The 20,358-nt window shown below is 36.2% G+C and overlaps 2 protein-coding genes across 3 annotated transcripts; one reads left to right on the top strand and one right to left on the bottom strand.

Annotated features, from left to right (window-relative positions):
• Positions 1-9,255: 9,255 nt before the first annotated feature.
• LOC122281122 (alpha-1,3-arabinosyltransferase XAT3-like) lies at positions 9,256-11,211 on the top strand. The gene is made up of 3 exons (XM_043092392.1): positions 9,256-9,453; positions 9,629-9,736; positions 9,917-11,211. Exons 1-3 carry the CDS (start codon positions 9,339-9,341, stop codon positions 11,056-11,058), a joined length of 1,365 nt encoding a protein of 454 aa, XP_042948326.1. The 5' UTR covers positions 9,256-9,338; the 3' UTR covers positions 11,059-11,211.
• A 1,870-nt stretch (positions 11,212-13,081) lies between these two features.
• On the bottom strand, positions 13,082-20,336 carry LOC122281123 (CCR4-NOT transcription complex subunit 9-like). Of its 2 annotated transcripts, none has more exons than XM_043092394.1 (9): positions 20,065-20,336; positions 18,649-18,720; positions 17,448-17,537; positions 17,099-17,141; positions 15,671-15,777; positions 14,803-14,898; positions 14,214-14,404; positions 14,001-14,070; positions 13,082-13,579 (listed from the first exon to the last, which is right to left on the bottom strand). In XM_043092394.1, exons 1-9 carry the CDS (start codon positions 20,242-20,244, stop codon positions 13,469-13,471), a joined length of 960 nt encoding a protein of 319 aa, XP_042948328.1. In that variant the 5' UTR covers positions 20,245-20,336; the 3' UTR covers positions 13,082-13,468. The 2 variants fall into 2 exon arrangements, with proteins under 2 accessions (XP_042948328.1, XP_042948327.1); XM_043092393.1 differs by lacking the exon at positions 18,649-18,720 and adding an exon at positions 18,773-18,844 and having other exon boundaries at positions 20,065-20,334.
• Positions 20,337-20,358: the final 22 nt, after the last annotated feature.

Below are 20,358 nucleotides of genomic sequence, written 5' to 3'. Positions count from 1 at the left end.
CACAATCGTGTGTTGTATTTTCTCAACATCAACTCAATCAATGGATCAGAATAATAAGAAATTTTCAAACATGAGCTTCGTCATTTTGCACGGAAAAAATTCCGTGAGAAATCAACAACACTTTCTCGGCAGCCAAACGGTGAAAGTATTATGCAATCTCCAAAGAAATTCGTACCCAACGAGAGAGCCGAATGCAATTATCAAGATGAATCACAGAGTTCCTCCAAATTTTCCAAATATCACAGCCGAGCGAAAGGGGAAAAGAAGACCTCAAGGTGAAGCTCAAGGGTTGTGGAGATCTTACCGTGCGTGCCGATGGAGACCTGCAATCAATGGTGGAGCGCAAGAGGGAGGGGCCAACGGTTTACCCTAGCAAGAGAGAAGGAAGACGCGGGGGGGAAAGGAAAATCGTTGGGGATGGGGATGCGATGGGGATGTACAGTCGTTCCTCATCTATGGGGAACTCCTGTACAGACCCTAAACGGAAACCCCAAAATGGGGAACCGGATGGAGACACAAAAATGAGCAAATCTCTAAAATTTTCTCCAAAATTTAGGGATGGGGATGATATAGGGAACCGGATGGGGATGTTCTTATGATGCTGCTCACGAATGACGAATGGAATTGTGGTAGATATTGGATATCTACTATTGCCGGTCGAATTTTGTTAATCTAGATGCTCGACCGTCAGAAATCCATCTTATCTGATGAATAATATGGGGCAGATTTGTGTTGGAATCAAGTAAATATTCTTAGCTATAGGAAGGATTGTTCAAGACGGCATCTTTTCCTTTGAGGGGTGTGAAGTGGGTCTTAACCACCAGATCCCCTAGCAAAAGAAAAGGAAATCTGTACACTTGGAAGGAAATCTGACTGATGCATAGCTGATCTGACTGATGCACTTGGAAATATTAGATGTGGTAACTGGGTTTTGAATAAATCTAAATAAATTCGAGAAAAATGAGATACGCAATACTGATAAGAACGTGACACGTGGTGTTGACATGATTAGACATGGAATCAATTTAGCGTGGTGGATGGCAGAGTTCAGTTGAATCAGTTCGAGTCTTATGAACAAAAAGATAATTAATTATTTCTATCTGGATATTTCAACTTTTCATGACGCAGGACGTGCTAAAACATCTTTGCAAGGTGCGCCCGTGAACACATTTTTTGGCATTCTTGCTATTGATAATCATAATCCCTGTCAAGCTCTCTTCACTCGTATGTCATTTGCCACCGTTCTAACTAGGGGGGAGTTCGGTCCGGTTCGGTTCGGTCCGGGGAGGTTTTGTGGACCGGACCGAACCTATTCGGTCCAGGGTTTTCTCACCCTGGACCGGACCGAACTCCCTCAGGACCGGTTCGGTCCGGTCCTATTCGGTCCGGTCCGGTCCGGTCGGTCCATTCGGTCCAAGGTTGACTTTTTTTTTTTTTTTTTTTTTTTTTTTATCTAATGACATTTTTTTAATACTTATGTAATTATATTGTAATATATTTAATATATATATATATAGTATACTATTATATATATATATTAGTAATATGCTAATACTATTAGTCTATTAGTAATAATACTATAACTAATAACTATATGTAATAATAACTATACTATAACTAATAACTATATGTAATAATAGTTATAGTGATAACTATATATGTAACTATATGTAATACTAATAACTAATACTATTAGTCTATTAGTACTAATAACTATACTAGTATTAATAACTATACTAGTACTAATACTATAACTAATAACTATATGTAATGATAGTAATACTATATGTAATACTATATTAAATAATAGTAATACTCTTATTACTAATACTCTATGTAGTTATAGTGATTTAATACATATTATAACTATAGTCTATATTAGACTATTAATATTTTTTTATACCATATATAATTATATAATTAATTATATACAACTATTATATAAATAATATATATAAATATATTTTTTTTTAATTTCTATTCGGTCCGGTTCGGTTCGGTCCGGGGTGAAAAACTCCCGGACCGGGACCGGACCGAATCCTCTCGGTCCCTTAAAAATTGGACCGGACCGGACCGGTCCCAATTCGGTCCGGTTCGGTTCGGTCCAAACAGTGCCGGTCCGGTCGGTTTTGCCGGTCCGGACCGGCCGATACTCACCCCTAGTTCTAACGGAAGTCCTGGACATTGAAGAATCTGCATTAAAGTTTCCCAAAAATAAAATCTTTGATTATTTGGCGCCTAGTTGTACAAAAGGATAAGGGAATCTGTAATTTGCTGGCACACTTTTGCTCTATGTAATCATTAACTTGGAGAAGAAGTTTGATACGGTGCATAGCAGTGTTACCTTACCTTTTTGGAAATTTCTCTAACAAATCTTCTCATTTCTCTCCGTGGTAAGTGGATCTTTAAGGGCTGATTTAGATTAAGATAAGGGATGAGATGAGATGAGATGAGATGAAATGAAATGATTTTAAATAAAAGATAAATGTTAAATAAAATAATATTAAAATAATATATTTTTAATATTATTATTATTTTGAGATTTGAAAAAGTTAAATTAAGATTTGAAAAAATTGAATTATTTATTATATTTTTTGTAAAAATTTAATAAAATTATAATGATAAGATTATATAAGATGCTTTTTGAATTCAAATGGAGCTATTGGCTAAAAGGAAGATTTTGAATTTGAAGCCTTTAGCAATCAAAAGAGATGTATAGAGTGCATAATTTTGGAAGAATGATTTTAGCCATTTATGCTTCCTAAATCTTTCAAAGCAATGGATCCATGTTTATCTTTTATCCATTTAGAGGAAGGGGGTTTCGAACTATGCTCCCATTTTAAAGGTTGAGAGTTATGCCAATCAGACCACATGTCTTTAGTATGGATCCATGTTACGGGTTGGTTGCTTGAGTTTTTGGCAGACTAATCTCTTATACATACAAATTTAGGAAAAAAAATAAATAGAAATATTATGTTTCGCCCTAGAGTTTTGTAGGTCTATATGATTTATCTTAATACATTTCTTAAATAAAGTGTATAAGAGTGACAAAACTACTTTTGATCACTTATGGATAAACTCAAGCAGAAAATGTCAAAGAATTGCTATATCTTATTCTAGGCCACAGATAGGCAACATGAAAAAAGTTGCAAATTGTGGAATCCTGACTTATATTTCTTATCCCCGACCCACCTTTTTGGGTGAAGCTTTTTCCTATTTTTTAGAACTCCTAAGACTTATGGCCTGCATGTGGAAAAATAGCTAGGCAGAGATAGGATGGGCCAACCAAGTAGGACAGTGATCAGGATACTGTTTACATAGTTTGCAGCAATTAATCTGTATTTCATGCAATTTTTTTTCTTTTTTGATGGAAAATCCACCTGATTTTGTGATTTTTCTTTTAATAACAAAAATATGGTTTTCGATGTCCTCTTTTGATTTACAGAAATCCCGGCCCATGTTACCGCCAATGAGACAAAGTGGGCCTTCAAGTTGACGTGGGGACCGCAATAGCACCATCACAAGTGGGATTGTGGAATGGGCGGGACAGATTCCCAGGGTGGAGGGGTCCAAAACTATAGATCTTATAGAAGGCCAGGCCTATGTTCTATCTCGTGGGACCCATACTTGTGTGTAGGAAGAGGCCCAGAGGGAAAATTGATGAGAAAAAGGCAATTAGGGTATATATGCTTCTTTTCACCACCGACCATATCGAGCAGTGACCAATTATATTCTAATCTCTTTCCGTTGTGGCTATGTTATCTTGTCTTTACGTACTCTTATTGCTGGAATGCTTACAATGCATCAGCTCTTTTTTTCTGTACGTACATGCATTTCGAAAAAAATGACATTAGTATGATTATTACATTGGTGACGTTACAACTACCATTAATATATATCCTTTCAAGTTGGATGGCACATGTTGATACCTCTAACGGCCGCGGTGACCTTGGGTGGTTGATCTATCCATCCATTGCAGCCATCAAGGGTGGATCAGTTTCTTATCATGGTGTGGTCGACCTCCGAGCTCGAAACACCAATGAATTTTTTTAAAGTTAAAATTTATTTCAGCAAAGATTTAAATTTCCTAGCTAGTTTTAGAAATAACTATATTTAACTCGTCTCATTTTTTATTTTATGGATTGACTATTCTTTTAGAGAAATGATATAATTTTAGAGTTTTAAGGTGTGCATGTTTGGTACACATTCTTTGAAAAAAGAAGAAGATAAATATATAATTCATATGAAAAAAAAATTATTTTTTAATTGTGAGCTCAATTTTTTTTTTTAAAGAAAGTGCGAGACTTGCAGACCTTATAATTATATCTATCATTATTTATTATGAGGAATCATGACCATTTTCTGCTAAGAATAGCTATTTCTTACAAAAGATAAAAAATAAAAACTCTTATTATGTGAATCAAATAATTTTTTGTTTTTTATTAGCATCGAACAACGTGCCGATTAATCCCGAGAGTGTATAGGTCATTGACAAGGAGTTTTTCGTAAGTGCACATTTGATAATTTAAAGAAAAATCTCTCAGTCTCATAACCCATAGAGATTATTTATACCTAAAGAGATTTGAACTTTAAACCTGGAGGGAACATACCCCTAAACTCAATGCTTTTACCACTTCAGCCAACCTCTAGGACCTGTGCACCTCATAGATATTATGTGAATCAAATATGCTCTAAGTTCTTGGTCATTATATACAATTGGATAAGGACAAAAGAGAAATGTGTTCGTATTTCTGCGCATTAATTTGGTGCATGTGGCAATTACAATGACGCTCATAATATTCTATAGCTTTTGTGCTTTTGTTGACTGATATCACATGCATATGCATTTCTCACCATTAAACAAGACAATTTCCAATCTATCAATCTCTCTCCGCCACCGCCACCTTTTTCTGATCAACTACTTATAAATATGTACAAAACCTCTATTTGGTCTTTACTACTACAAACTTCTCTTAAATATTTTTCATTTATCAAGTATTCCTGATCACCACACCATCTTACTGGTCAGCTTTTCACTCGCTCAAGAACAAAAGCCATGAGCAAATTCAAGAAATCTCAGATTCTAATGCTCACCCTCCTAGCTGTTCTTCTCATTATTACACCCCTCTTTTCATCCTCGTTGAGGCCTACCTACCGCTACTTTGTCATCATCAACATCCTCATTATTGCCGTCGGGGCTGAAGCAGGCGTTCTTTCATCCTCCTTATTCAAGCCTTCCGAGGACAAAAAACATCCTGCTTCTCATGCTGCCCCAAAACCTTTGGTGTCCTCAGAAGTCTCTCCCGATAAAGGGGGTCTTAAGAACACTAACGATAGTAGTTTGGTTGCTCCAGAAATTACTGTGAAGAAGGCTAAGGTTATTGAGAAATCCGCCTCCGAGAAAATCGCCGGTCCTGTTAAAATGGATAAAGTTAAAAAGTGTCCCTCCATGCCTAGCCTTTTCTTCATAGGAGGCGGGGAGAGTGAAGCAGAAGCTGTGGAGGAGGAATATTATTATGAAGAGGAAGAGGAGGCCGAGGAGGAGGAGGAGGAGGAGGACAGTGAGAAAGAGCTGTTTACTAAAGCCGAGACGTTTATCCGGAACTTCTACAAGCAGCTGAAGATGCAGAGAGAGGAGTCATGGAAGAGGATTCATGGGTTCTATCATAAGGCCTTTTGATTTTGAGCCAATATTATTAATGCTCTCATCTTATACTCTAGGTTATATCATTGGTTTTTGGGGATTTATATTGTGCGTGGAGGAGAACAGTTATGTTATTCTTTTCATGGTTCTTCTTTTCATTGAGTTTTGTAAGTAGAGTACGTTTCAGTTACTACTGCTGCTGGTCATGCTGGTCTTCTGTTTTTCGATCTTCCCATATCAATCCTGTCTATATAACGGGAGATATATAGGTCTAGTACTCACATTATATGTATAAACTTAAATGGAAGTTGCAGGGAATCACAAATTCACAAGTTTATTAATCTGATCTGCACATGACGGTGATGATGATCATGGCTTACTGAATAAATTCGGATTTATTTCTTATGTTTTTTCTTTGATCTGCACACGCTATGCCACAGAATTACGATTTCATTATCATTTTGTAGGTACTCGCTTAGGGTACTGTACGTGTGAGCTAAACCACAGTACTCACGTACACAATTATAAGCAAAACAAGAACATTATCTACATCTCAAAGCTGGTAAAAAACTAGCTTTATCTCACTAATAAATTATAAGCCTCTAATTAACTTGTATAGGAATAATGAACCTTTGAGGAAAAAGTGAGTTGCGTGATCTTTTTCCGAGCTTTTGTTGTCATCATGCAGTAGTGACACTCCAAAGAATATAAAAAGTCTTTTGAAATCATGGGATTGGAATCATATTATAAAAAATCCACACTAATTAGTGATTAATTATGAGTAGGGGAAGGAATCAAATGCTAATTACAAACCACAACATGATGAATTCGATCGGTCCGAATGTCTTCTGATTAGCAATTAACATGAGCATGCAGTACTTTAGCTCATGATGTGTTAAGCCACCTACATGCATGTCTATTGGTCCCAACTCCGAGCAAAAGTCCATGCGTGACAACAGAAACAAACAGCTGAAGCTAAAGATATGAAACTCCTTGGCTCACCAGCTCCTTTAATTAATAGGAACCTTCACACACAGCCACATGAGATCATCATGATCAGATGATCACTTTCAACTTATGATCAGACCAATTAATTTCTATAAACCAATATAATTATTTTTCTCCTAAAAATCATGACACTTTCAACTAATTAGGTTTCACTGATCAGACGAATTATACATATATATATATATAGTTGGTGACAACCAACATGTTGAAAGTGCTTTTTATCTTAATTTCCCTTGAATAATTGATTGTAGTGTAACCGGAAATTAAGAAACTCTCTCTCTCTCTCAAGAAGGTGCTGCACCAACCCTTGATCATGTGGGGATCTCCGTTTCCAAGAATGTTCTAGCTAGCTGTATTTCTTGTCCAAGATTTTATCTTTTTATATGCATGTTTTTCCTTTCGGGTTAAAAGTCGAGTCTCTTTTCATTCATGTAGTCTGATCCGTAATAAGGAATTCTAGAACTTTCTTTCTCTGCTTTCAAACTTCAAATTCCCTTGCTGCTTGTCTTTGCCCTGTGGGGGTCCATGGAAATGGCTTCTTGCACAGATCCTCCTCGATCTTTCTTTTTTATTTTTCTTCTCGAAATATATTCTTATGGATACACCACATGAAGACAGTACGTACAGATCACCTCAATTCTCAGATTCTCAGAAATCATACACACACACACACACACGATTGTTAACACTTGAAGGGTATCATTAATATCATCAATATCTAAATACTAATGATCAAGAATAACGCCATCCATGACTTCTGAACTAATTAACTCTAGAAAAGCTTTTTAAACTTAATTTCTTCAAAGATATTGGCAATCTAAGATACAAGCGCACACTCAATCTAAACGGAATGAACAAATTAGGCCTTATCATAATCTTTTTGAGTTGAATTCATGAATCAGTTTCTATTTCTTACGAAACGCATTACATCAGTCAGCTACCTAACATCCTTAGTTTAATTTTCAGATATACATGACAAACTGAGCTCGGACTTGTTCAACATTGTATATCCATGGAAACATATTTCAGTATATATTACTACTTTTAATTATTAGAGAGAACAGTGACCCCTCCTTTGGCGTGCCAAAGTAAACATATAATATCCAGATTTTTATTTTCTTTTAAATATTAGATATGCGAGATAACTTTCGGCCTCGTTTATTTTCACAACTCATCTCAACAAATGATTCCACATACAACTATAAAATGTGTAAATTTCATGTAATCATTTTCAAAAATGGTGGCCGGGGTACTTCAGTATTAAAAAATTATTATTATTATTTTTTATGTAGGTCCTATGTTTTATTCACTTTTTTCAAAACGATTACGCGGTGGTTACACAATTTTCAATTGTAAATATTTTTTCTCATAAACTAAACAATTTAACTTTTTCAAGTCTCAAAATAAAAATAATATTAAAAATATATATTTTTATAATATTTTATTCAACTTTTAACTTTAATCTCAACTTATCTCATCTCATCTGCGAAAATAAATAGAATTTATAACCCTATATTAGGGTTAGCTTGAATGGTAAAGGCTTTGATCTTGGTGGTATACTCCCTCTAAAGTCAAAGGTTTGAATCCCATTGGTGCAATCAATCTTTATGGGCTATCAGGTTGAGGAATTTTTTTCTTAAATTATCTGAAGTGCAATTGTGAGAAACTCCTTACCGAAGGTCTGTGCACCCTCGAGATTAGTTGGAATGCTGTTATCGGACACTCATTATCAATAAAAAAAAAAAAAATTAACCGGATTTATATTGTACTACATTGTGGACCAAGAAATTATGCAAGGAGACCTCTGTTAGAGAAATAAAAGCTCCTATTGAGTGGCCTATTGAATCTAATTATTCATATAATTAAGAGTTTTGCTACTCATCATATTCACACATCATATTTATTTTTATTTATTTTTTTTACTTTTTTTTTAAATTTTTTTGGTTTATTCTTTAGTAAATTAATTAAATTTTTATACTTATTATAAATTCAACACATATTTGATAAAAAATAAAAAAAATTGTGTATAATGTGAAAATGATGAGTAAGCCATTTCTCTTGTATAGGATCTACCTGAAGTGGTTCAGGACTAGATTGACCCAGCTAAAAGCCAACCCCATATAATATGCATCAACCGAGTAGGAATAGACATAAAAGCCCATATTTTATTGGTAAACGATCCTCAAGTCACAAGCCCATTCAAGGGTGTTCCTTCTTTTTATGGCATAAATGAATCTTCAAACTATGAACAATGTTGAGCTTGGTCTCCTAGAGTTTTGTTTGGGCCAACAACCTGCCCATTAAGAGAGCACCAAGGTATAAATTCTAGATCAGTTGAATTTGAGTTTCTTTCTAATTAGAAATTTACAACAAATTAAGCACGTGAGAAGCAGTCAAAAGATGCGTTTTTGAAGATTGATTCAAGGAATAGAAAATGAAGCAGTAACAACTGTCCACCGACGAAATATATTATAGTAAATATATCACACATATTATATGTTATAGTTGGCTAGTTGCATATGTTCAAACTACATAGAAATTAGCAACAAAAAAAAAAAAAAAATCTATGATAACAGAAGGTTGACAAAGACTAGGCACTTGAATTGAAGACTCTTTCGTCTATATCATGTTCTTTTTCAATGTGTAACATACAGATCTGTGGAGAAGTATTTCTCGTTGATGAAGGATGGGGAAGGAGTCCAACAGGCTGGTTCTTGGAGCATCTTCAGTAGTATTATTGTTTGTTTTGTTCTTTCTTTATGCTGCAATTTTCACATCGGATGTTAACCCATTTGATTCATGTAATGATCAGCATTCATACCCTTTTTGCCAGTGTGCTATTTTCATTTTAATATTTTCTTTCTTTCTTTCTTTCTTTCTTTCTTCTTCTTCTTCTTCTCCTCTTTCCCCAACTTCCCTCCGCCAGGTGTACCCTTTTCCTTTGACTATGCTAAATTGAGTTGTTTGGTACTGTAGGGAAGAACAGTCTACCAGACTGGGATCGTAGTCTCCGCAGCAGAAAGGTTGAAAAAGGCAAAGAAGTTGCAAAGCCTCTAGAATTTCTTCTAAGAAGATTAGTAAGAGGTTTTCTCTTCAAGACTTCATCTTTAGCATTAATATGATTTCGTTTCTCAACTTGCTTTCAAATACAACATAAGATCTTGTCGACATAAGCTTTCTATACAGACCCAGATTCACTCATTAATACAGATTAATGTCGGTCTTCAGTCTTCCTAATCAATGTAGAAGTCTCAATCTGCACAGGAGAAGATCGAACTCAGCTTGAAACCACTGGATTTTCTTGCCACTCTGACCTCCATTCTGAAGTTTGTATCACAAACAAACCAGCTATAGTTGACAATAGTGCATTGACTACTTACCTCCAATCCTCCGGCGTTCAAGTTAAACACATGGTTCGGCCATATGCAAGGAAAGAGGATGAGACGGCCATGAAACAAGTGACGCCCGTGCAAATACTTGCTGGAAATGTAAGCTCACCGGCTTGTCATTTCAAACATGATGTCCCGGCTGTGGTCTTCTCCTCTGGTGGCTTTACAGGGAACCTATTTCATGAGTTTAACGAGGTCATCATCCCCTTATTCATCACATGCCGCCAGTTTCAATCCCACCTGCAATTTGTCATCTCCGATTTCAAGCCTTTGTGGGTCAGAAAATACAATCGGATTCTAACCCACCTGTCTCGTTTCGAGGTCATAAACCCAGCAACAGATGGAAGTGTTCGCTGCTTTCCTGCAGCAGTTATAGGGCTCATGTACCACGAGAACCTAGCCGTAAATTCTACAGAAATTCCTGGAGGGTACTCCATGTTTGACTTCAAGAAGTTCCTCAGAGAATCATATAACCTGAAGACACAGACTGTTTCTGATATAGAAAAGCCCGTGCTAGTTCTCATATCTCGTCGTAAAACAAGAACATTTCTGAATGAAGATGAAATGGTGGGCATTATGGAGGAACTGGGTTTTCAAGTAGTTGTGGTGAAGCGTAACAGTATGTCAAACTTGGACAAGTTTGCCAGTTTCATAAACTCGTGCAGTGTCATAATCGGAGCCCATGGTGCTGGCCTTGCAAATGCAGTGTTCTTACCTGCTGGGGCAGTGATGGTGCAAGTGGTACCACTGGGGCTGGACTGGGCTTCAAAAGCCTACTATGGAGACCCGGCAGGGGAGATGGGGGTGCATTACATGGAATACAAGATAGAGCCAGAGGAGAGTTCGCTCTTCAAAGAATATGGACCACAGCACCCAGTCATAGCTGATCCCATGTCTATATTCTTGCAGGGCTACTATGCTGCAAGAGCTGTGTATGTTGACGGCCAGAATCTGACGATAAATTTATTCAGGTTTAGGGAGACACTCAACAAGGCAATGAAATTTCTTGTACACTAAACTGCATGCTTTGATTGAAGATTACAGGGCTTTGTTTTTTTGTTCTCTTAAGAATACAGAAAACCATATTCAATCATGTATTTTATTGCAAACCGAATTAGAGTTTGTGTCAAGGAAATCCCCAAAAGACTATAAAATTAGAGGTTGCCACCAGATGTTTTCTTTGATATCGCAGCTATTACCAGTGCGTTACCAAAGTGTATTTTCTTAACGAACGTGCTTCCGGAGCACTACCGAAGATGCTTTGAAGACAGACTTGCGAAGTTACGAAGTTTAGATTTGTCGTCTAACAAAGCTTAAATACAATTCGAATTAAGTTCATACCTTAAAAGGGTCAAGGTGCAATGTGTAAGTAATCTCATATTCAATGATTTCAGACTCTAGAAATGAATTCAGATCTGAGTGGCGAAGCAAAAATGTCTCTGAGCTCAGAGCTGTGCAAACAGTTATCAACCACCAAGTTTTTCAGTCTGAATGTGTACAAACTTCCTAGGGCAACCGTGATACGGAAAAATGAAGCACGCTCCTGCAGAGCCTTCCCAAAAAATAGTTTGAAAGAACGAAGGTTGCCATAGAGTATAATTTACACTTTTTACAGCCAGGTGTAAACCGTCAAATGTAGTTCATCCCATATACATATAAATACATAATCTATATATATATATTTATATTTATATCAAAAGCCAAACATATCATAACAAAAAACTTTCTCCAATTAATACACACGCATGCATTCAGAGCCTTCTAAAATTCAGTAGAAGCATCATCATTGTCGGTCGTGGGACATGAATCAGCCGCGGAGTTTTCTGCACCCTTTTTTCTCGACTACTTTTGATCTCCCTCCATCAACAAAGTACCTTCTTGATCAGTAGCTATCTGAACAGAGTACAAATTTCTTGGCATGTGGTGGACCCATGTCGTTCTTGATGCTGCATGCATGTAATAGCAAAAGAACATTTGAAGATGCCGCATCTGACAAGATAGGAAGGAACGCGGGAATCTGAAAACAGGGATTCTAAGAAAGAATATCCAAGGCAGGTGACTTCGGGAATAAATACCGGGGTGAGATAAAAAGAAACAGCTCGTTCATTAATGCGAGATAAAATGTACAAATGAAGATGCATGCTGAGCGTTCACCCATGAATGGTAAAAAGACTACTAGTTGATATGAATTTGACCGGCAAGACAAGTCACTACACATGCAACTTCCAGTCATTTTAAACTCTTCAAAAGATTCTGTACCGTCCTCATAAAGTTTCAAACATAGACACCACGGAGGACACCATCAAATGATTCAGAACACACAAAAAATTTACCCGCGTTATGAGATGAGATCATGAGATTGGTTTGCCAACCCATTTTTTCAGCAGTAACACTTTCTTGAGGTTCAGCCCATCAATATCCATAATTCTTATTTCTTAATTTATTGTTAAACATTGGTTTGCAATCAACAATTATAAGCATCACAGATATTGGTTTCCCAAGTCTTAAGTGCCATACTTTCTCAAAGCACGTGATTTGCTCATACTAATACTTCGTTCCAGACAAGTTGGCAAACTGAACTCACCCTCCTATAATGGAATGCCAAGAAGTACAGTTCCTCAAACAAATTCAACTTTGTCCAATGGGTCACCAGGAAATTGAGGCCTGCTGAAAACTCACCGGCAGGACAATATCATGCAATTATCAGCACAGCAAAATCTTCATAAAAAAGACTAATTCTGTAAGCAGAAAAGGGAGAATAAATAATGTCATGCCCACCGGAAGAAGTCAATCATAGTACAAATTAGATGAAATGACGGTATACAACTCTGCCAATACAGAGCGACAGTCTCTCTGTGTGTCAGTGTGTGTTTTTTTATTTTTCTTTTTAGGTAAAATAAAATTTATTGAGTGAAGTAAGTAGGCATATAGCCCAACACGGGGAATGTATGCAGAGAAAACATCTATTTACAAGTTAGGGACTATAAATGGATACAAGAAAATCATGAAACTTAGAACCGTTGAAATCAACAACAGCAGCTCAAAAAAAATGAAGTATTGAAGAAGAATCTCTCGAGTTCATCCAAACTGGCTTCTGTACTTCAGCCCAACTTTCAGAAATCACAAGAAAACATTGCTAATTGGCGCTGTTATATTGAATTAAAATACATGGATAAGCTACTCTCACCATATTGCCCTATCTAGAGAAGAAAAAAAAACAACAAGAAGAAGAAGAAAACAGATGAAAAGTCTATGAGCATTGCATATTTGTGATTAGCACACCATCATATGATGAAATCCTCCCCGACCCTGAAGTGCAGGAACCCTTTTTCCTCCAACATTGTGAAGCAACCGTTGAAGCCACCTCCTTGTGGTGGGATCTTCCTGGAAGAATAATGGAAAGTCTAAGAGCATTGCATAATTTTGATTAGTTCACCATCATATGATCAAAACCTCCTCCGCCCTGAAGTGCAGGAACCCTATTTCCTCCAACATTGTGAAGCAGCTGTTGTAGCCACCTCCTTGTGGTGGGATCTTCCTGGAAGCATATATAGATCATGAAATTGGGAAACGATCAAGCAGCAGAGAGAATTACACCAATATACATCAAAGTGCAGAATTAGATCATTTCATTTTGTCCAAAAATTAAAAAAAAAGGATACTGCCAATTCTCTCCATATTTTCAGTATCGACAGCTCTTCTGAATGCAGAAACAGTACTAAACATTCTTTTTTATTTTAAACAAACGATATTCACTATTTAAAGCACATACAAATAATATACAAATTCAGTGTCATTGTCTCATTGAAAAGGCTGGGAATTACCATCCCCATTCAAAACATTACACTTGTGTTCGGGATAACAAATCATACCAACAAATCATAGATACAAATAATACACAAATTCAGGCCAAAAAATGAACTTTGAGAATGTAACCAATGAGAAAAAAAAGTGCTTACACGAAGGCAACTACTGAAGGTAGAATCTCTTAGCATGTCTGGGAGGCAACTTCTTAATGCATCACAAGCCCTGCAACATAAAAATCAAAGAACACATCCATTGGATACAGAATTGAGGGAAAAAAAAAAAAAAAAAAACTAAGAGCGTGAGATCAGGGGAAAAGGATGTGGCAGAAGTGAATGAGAACCGGAACTGCAATCTACTTTATCAACCTTGGATTATCTGACAATCGAAGATAGCATCGAATAATATGTTTCAGCAGGCGGGATGAGGGTTGCTCAGCAAGGGCCGAAACCATGTTCCCCAAAACTCGACCTACTGCAAAAAACCGCTCAGCTGTGGTACAAATATAATCCAAGCCCACATCATCCAACAGAATTTTCTGAACTATAAATGTTGCAACCTGCCACCAGAAAACTTTCTGTCATATATTTATGAACCTTAAAATATGATACTGGTCATCGGTCAGGACAATACTTCTTTAAATTAAGAACAGCTGACAAATGAGCAAGAAAAGTGCCTCCATTTCTGCATTTCCAGCTGTTTATTACATAACATATTCTTCATGGGTAATCATAGTCTTGTGCCTTCCATGCAACTTGGCAACAACATTCAAGGATAATCTAGAAATAGTAAAATAGCAACACATTTTGAAGGCGGTAACTTTTCAATATGCCAACACTGTCAAGTGGTAATAAATGAGATGCAGTATTCTTAAATTCTAAAAAGCCTATTTATGCTCAAGTGTCATTATAGTGTCCAGGTAGTGAATTCAAAGGCAATAAATTCAAGATACTCAACCGTTTTTGACAATTCACTACCCATTTCCATAGTACGCAGGCAGAGCGGAATTATTTCTGTTGAGAGAAGGAAACTAATAACTTCGGTATCATCAACCTGGCAAAAGAAAAATAAAAAACTCTTTCAAAACATTGTAGTCATGAGTAACCAGATTTATGAGTAATCTTTGGTGCATGTGATTGCATGTAACTGTGAGCGAGGGAGGGGAAGAGGTAGACACAAGAGGGAGTATGTGCAAAAGTGCAAGTAAATGTTAACTAACTAAATAAGCATGAATTAACTGAGACTCATTGCAGATTGACTATATAGCATTTGGTTAGCATTTTCATATAATATCCTCTTCAATATAGTTAGAATAATTTTCTATTTCTTTTTCTTTTATATCATTTTTTGGCATTGTAAGTTCTTATTTTAAATTTAACTCTTAAGACAGAAATTAAGGAGTTCAAAGTATACCCGTTTCATGCCCCTGACCCCCTCATTTATTTTCTTAAGTAGAAATTTCCTGGTTCATCATGCTATTGCTTTAGGTTTACATAAAACCACATTGATCTTAGAAAATGTTGAGTAGCCCTCATATGTCTTACTCTTTATTCAATGCCCCTGCCCACTCCCTCAGGGACTTCTAAGCTATGGATGGAGGCCAAACCATGTTTTTCTCTAGGATTGATGATATCTATGCATTGTTCCTCTCCTCAGATCGTATTTTGCATTACACCTCAAATGTGCTAGGCATGTCAATATTCTACAGCAGAATTTAATGTGTTTGAACATAATGCAACTCCATAAGTAAATTAGCATTATCAATGGAAGTAAAAAAGAATGTCCATGAGTTCATGCGATATAAATCTCAGCAACAATGAAATACCTTTACTAAGGCACCAATGACACCTAAGCTAGTCAGCCTCAAGTACTCGAATGGCCTTGACTTGCTTGTTGTATTGAGGAAGGGGTACAGATATAACGGTATATGAGCTGTAAATGAAAAGATCAGTTGGAAGCCACTTCCTGAAACCTGAACATACTAATTAATAATTATAACACATGCCTCTTGTGGACTTTCCAGCAGATGATCTTCATTATGGAGAGGCCATAAGCTTCTCTATCTCTTTATTTATAAGTAAAATAAAAAAATAATCTTCTCTATTTCCTTTTATGGTTAATTTCTAAGCAATTATGATTTGCAGTGCCATAAGTAAAGGTACTGTGCACAACACGTTCAAGGTACTTACTGACAAGAAACATGGGAATCAAAACTTCAATAGAGGTCATTGAACCAAGCATACAACCAATAACTACGGACATAAAAAAAATATATATATCTTTGAATCTGTTTCTGTCATAGTTTCCTGCTTTCTAGTGTGCAGTAGGTATTTCCTTTGTATACTTCCTGTGTACTTGGGCTGTGCCTATTCTTGGTAATAAAATTCTTATTAATTATAAGAAAATATATATATATCTTTGATAAGTACAAATAAAAAATCTATATAGCTCTCACTTATGTAAGATCCAAGCATCAAAAGCTACTAGTGAAATTTCGCGCTCCCTTCTCCCCCCATGCCTGCAAAGCCATTTCCTACAAAAATCCTCCATTCTCTCTTCCTACACGAACAAATAAAGCAAAAGAAGCTTTTCCACAAAATCCAATACATACATACAACATAGGACAAAGAACGCATGGCAATTCAATAGACCGGGTTCGAGGATTTTCCTATAACTGGAGGAAATCTTTTTCCACCAGAATATGAGGTGCGACAATGTTAAGACATAGATAGCAAAGGCTATCTCAAGAATACAATGGTATGAATGTTTTTCACACATTCAAGGTTTTTTCGCTTAAACCTCAAACTAAAAAGGAATTTTGAAACTAAAGTCACCTTACATGAACAAGGATTTATCTCAACTGAACTTCTAAAACACACACCACAGCATTCCAAACCATTACTCTCTTTCTGGACCTAAGTAACACTGGTGAAAAGAAGGAATTATTATTATTATTTTTTATTTTGATGAGTAGAAGGAAGACTCTCCCTCTTCCCCTGAAGTGTCTGCCACATCAAACCTCCCTCTTTTCCCAGCTGACCATCAGTTCAGTTACAACTTTAATTTTTAAGTAATTAAGCTCAATTTTCGGCTACCTCAGATACTGCAGGGATCACTGTTCAGATTGGTGGCCTACATCCATGGATCAAGTAACAAAGTTTCTTCTCTCACATAATAAGCAAATCCACCATAAACATATACCAGATTGAAGTGGCTAAAAGTCTTCATTTATTGAAGATACCAAAAACATTACCATTGAGGAACAACATCCTTGTGTCTGGATGAGAGGCTACACACTGTAAGAAAATATAAAAAGCATGCGAGGCATCAGCATGACATACAAACAGAGATTCAAGAGTAAAAAGCAGTCGACAAACTTACACTTGTCTTCTGCTAAGAATTAATTGACAAAGTAGTCTCCATATATTTCAGTTTAGGACTTAAATAATCAAGTATTCTGAGATATTTAAACAAGCAGCGATGGTGCTTTATCATCTCAATTGAACAAGTTAACTTGAAACTCACTTTTTAAAGATGATTAGGCAATTTTAAGTCCAAAATCAAAGATGTGGCATATAAAATGAAAGGAAATAGCATTCTACCTGAAGAAGCGCAAGAGCATTACAAACTCGATTCGATTGAGCAGGAGTTAGATTTGGTGGTGATAAAACAGGGTATATTGAAACTATCTCCTGAAAGTAAAAAAGATTCAACATCATGGAAAGAAAACATTTTTTTTTATAATACCATTGCTGAATCACAAACCAAAGTACTTCCAATTTTGGAGATTAACTTCTTAAAATACAAAGGCATTATACATAACCGCAAGAGATTAAAAAATCCTGCTAGTAAAAACTGACTATCAAGCATGAAAAGTAAAAGTCAGATGACAAAACCTCCACATGCAATGGCATAAACATATGTTTTAATCAAATATATCAAAATTTACGATGGCAACCAAAGTCACATGATAGATGGACCATATATCAACTGCACATCGAAAAGATAATTTCAAACTGATAACATAGATACTTTTTGCTCTATTCCTCAACATCCCTTCCCTCCCACTGATTGAGATTTATTCTTTTTTTGATAAGTGATTGAGATTTATTCTTATGTGGATCTTCTGAAGGTAGGAGAATTTTCATGAAAAATTTATTTTGCCTGTACTTTTCAGGATTTGGACATAGGATCAGTAGATTATCTTACAGACTATTTGAGGTCCGTCACCTTCTGTTTACCTCTGAAGATTATTGATACGTTTTTAAGAAGGATTTGTAGGGAAGGATAGCAATGGACTAGTTTGGAATGCTACTCCTCTATGTATAATATACTATTTAGAGGGAGTGGAAGAAAAGGACTTCAATGGTGTTGAGCTTCTCACAATTTGGTGTGAGAGGAACAGCAAGACTAATATAGGTGTCTGACTGCTGAGCTTTCTCGTGATTCGGCTCAAGTAAATATTTTTAAGATCATCATCTGAGTGGATGCTTGTTTCTGGATGCATGCAGCTTTCTTCCTTTTGAGGTCTCATAAACTAGCTGAATTTTGCATGTATTATTTAGTTCAACCTTCTGTATACTTATGGTCTCTTTTTTCCCAATAAAACTTAATTAGTTATAATAAATATATGTATAATGATAAAAGACAAGCAAAAAGTGCCAGCATCCAGAAATAAACTGCAAGTAAATTCTTTTATAAGTCCGATATATATATGCTTATAAGAAGCACACATTTATGATTACAAAAAGGGAAAAAAGAAAACAATGAAACCAAATAAATTAAAATTCATAAAGAACATACCTGTAACAGTGCAGCAATAGTACCAAAAGAATTCCACAACAATGGAGCCAAATCTTGAAATAATTCTCTCTTCTAAAATAGGAAGAAAAAAAAAAAAAAACAAACATGAATTTATCAGGCATACCTGTATAAGTGCAGCAATAGTACCAAAAGAATTCCACAGGGAAGGAGCCAAATCTTGAAATAATTCCTTGTTCTAAAAAATGAAACCAAGGCAGACACAAGTTTATGATTGCGATATTCAACGGCTAAATCACATATCCATTCAAATAAAAGAACATGGGCATATTTCGTACGGAGATTTCAACTAAACCAGAAATTGCACAAGTATAAACCCATCCCCAAGTACTTGTAGAAAGAAAAACCATCCCCAAGTAGTTTGTTATCTATGGTTTCTACTCGAGAAAGAGAAGAAAAGACGGTCCAAATAATTTCTTTTGAGTAAGAAGTTAACAATTTTGTCCTCTACGCATGTGCATCTCATTGTTGATAGTCCATGCAGTGCGATTTCAGACAATTAGGTTACATTTTCCCGGTGGCTACAGCATATTATTCATGCTTTCGGGCAAACTCAAATTAAGGAGATTGATTTGGAGTTACTAAAGTGAGTATCGCATCCTTTATTCTTTTTCCCAACTGAGGAACGGAAAATGAATGCCCAAGTTTAGCAATAAAGATACGCAATATGCTTATATTTAAGAATGTCCACGTGTTCATGTCAAATATGTCAATCTCTATCTACCACAGTGGCAGACTAATTAAATTCAAACCATAACGGAATGGATATTACAGCTTTGCTTTTTCTTTCCGCTATTGGACATGATTAGCTAACATACCAAAGTTAATATTTCCATATAAAACGGAAACGTATAACAAATCCATCAAAATCCAATCTTGGTCTCGATGGAAATCAAGTTGATTACACGAACTTTCACATTTTTCTAAAGCAAAATGAAGCAGAAAGGTTGAAGTCTAAACCGCCCAAAAAAAAAAAAAAAGAGATAGGCTTCACTCCCCGGAGTAACTAACGTGTCCAGTTAAAAAGTAAAAAGTAAACAGTTAAGATTAACTCCTTCATTCACTTCAACTGATCTCGTTCGTTAATTAACGGGGGCCATCTTCTCCGTCGGGAAAAAAAAAAATTCCCTTTATTTTCCTTTCTTTTCTTTTCCTCAGTTACCCAGCAACCAAACACAAGGCAGTCAAATAAAGGTAAGTAATGTCAATCCACGAGTTCAATCGGAATTGAGGTGCCCAAGAAAAATTGAAACACGAATTGCCAAAATTCCCAACGCATAATATGAAAAGAAAGTCAATATTGATCGAGCTAGCTATTAAAAAGATCAATATTTATCGAGCAAGATATCAGAAGTGATGAAAAAGAAATGATAAAATCAAATCGTGGCAATATGGTACCTTAGAGAGTTCGAGAAGAGCGTTCTCTCGGAGTTCAGGGTTGCTGAGGTCGAGGACCAAGTGCTCAGCAGAGGCCATTTTCCGGTCCTTGTTCGCTGGAGCTCCGGCGACGGTTGGGGCCGACGCGCTAGGGCCTCCAAAGGGCGCGTTCATGGAGAGCGATTGGGGCAGATTCGCCATCGGTTACGACAACCTTAACTTTCGTGCATGTAGTCCAAGGAGAGATAGAGAGAGAGATGGCCTTTTACACGTTGGGTAAAGGGTTTATTTTATAAAAATGCGGCGCAATAGAAA

This window comes from Carya illinoinensis, chromosome 11 (genome assembly GCF_018687715.1).
Source record: "Carya illinoinensis cultivar Pawnee chromosome 11, C.illinoinensisPawnee_v1, whole genome shotgun sequence".
NCBI classification, from domain to species: domain Eukaryota; kingdom Viridiplantae; phylum Streptophyta; class Magnoliopsida; order Fagales; family Juglandaceae; genus Carya; species Carya illinoinensis.
This window is presented reverse-complemented; position numbering and strand designations above follow the sequence as displayed.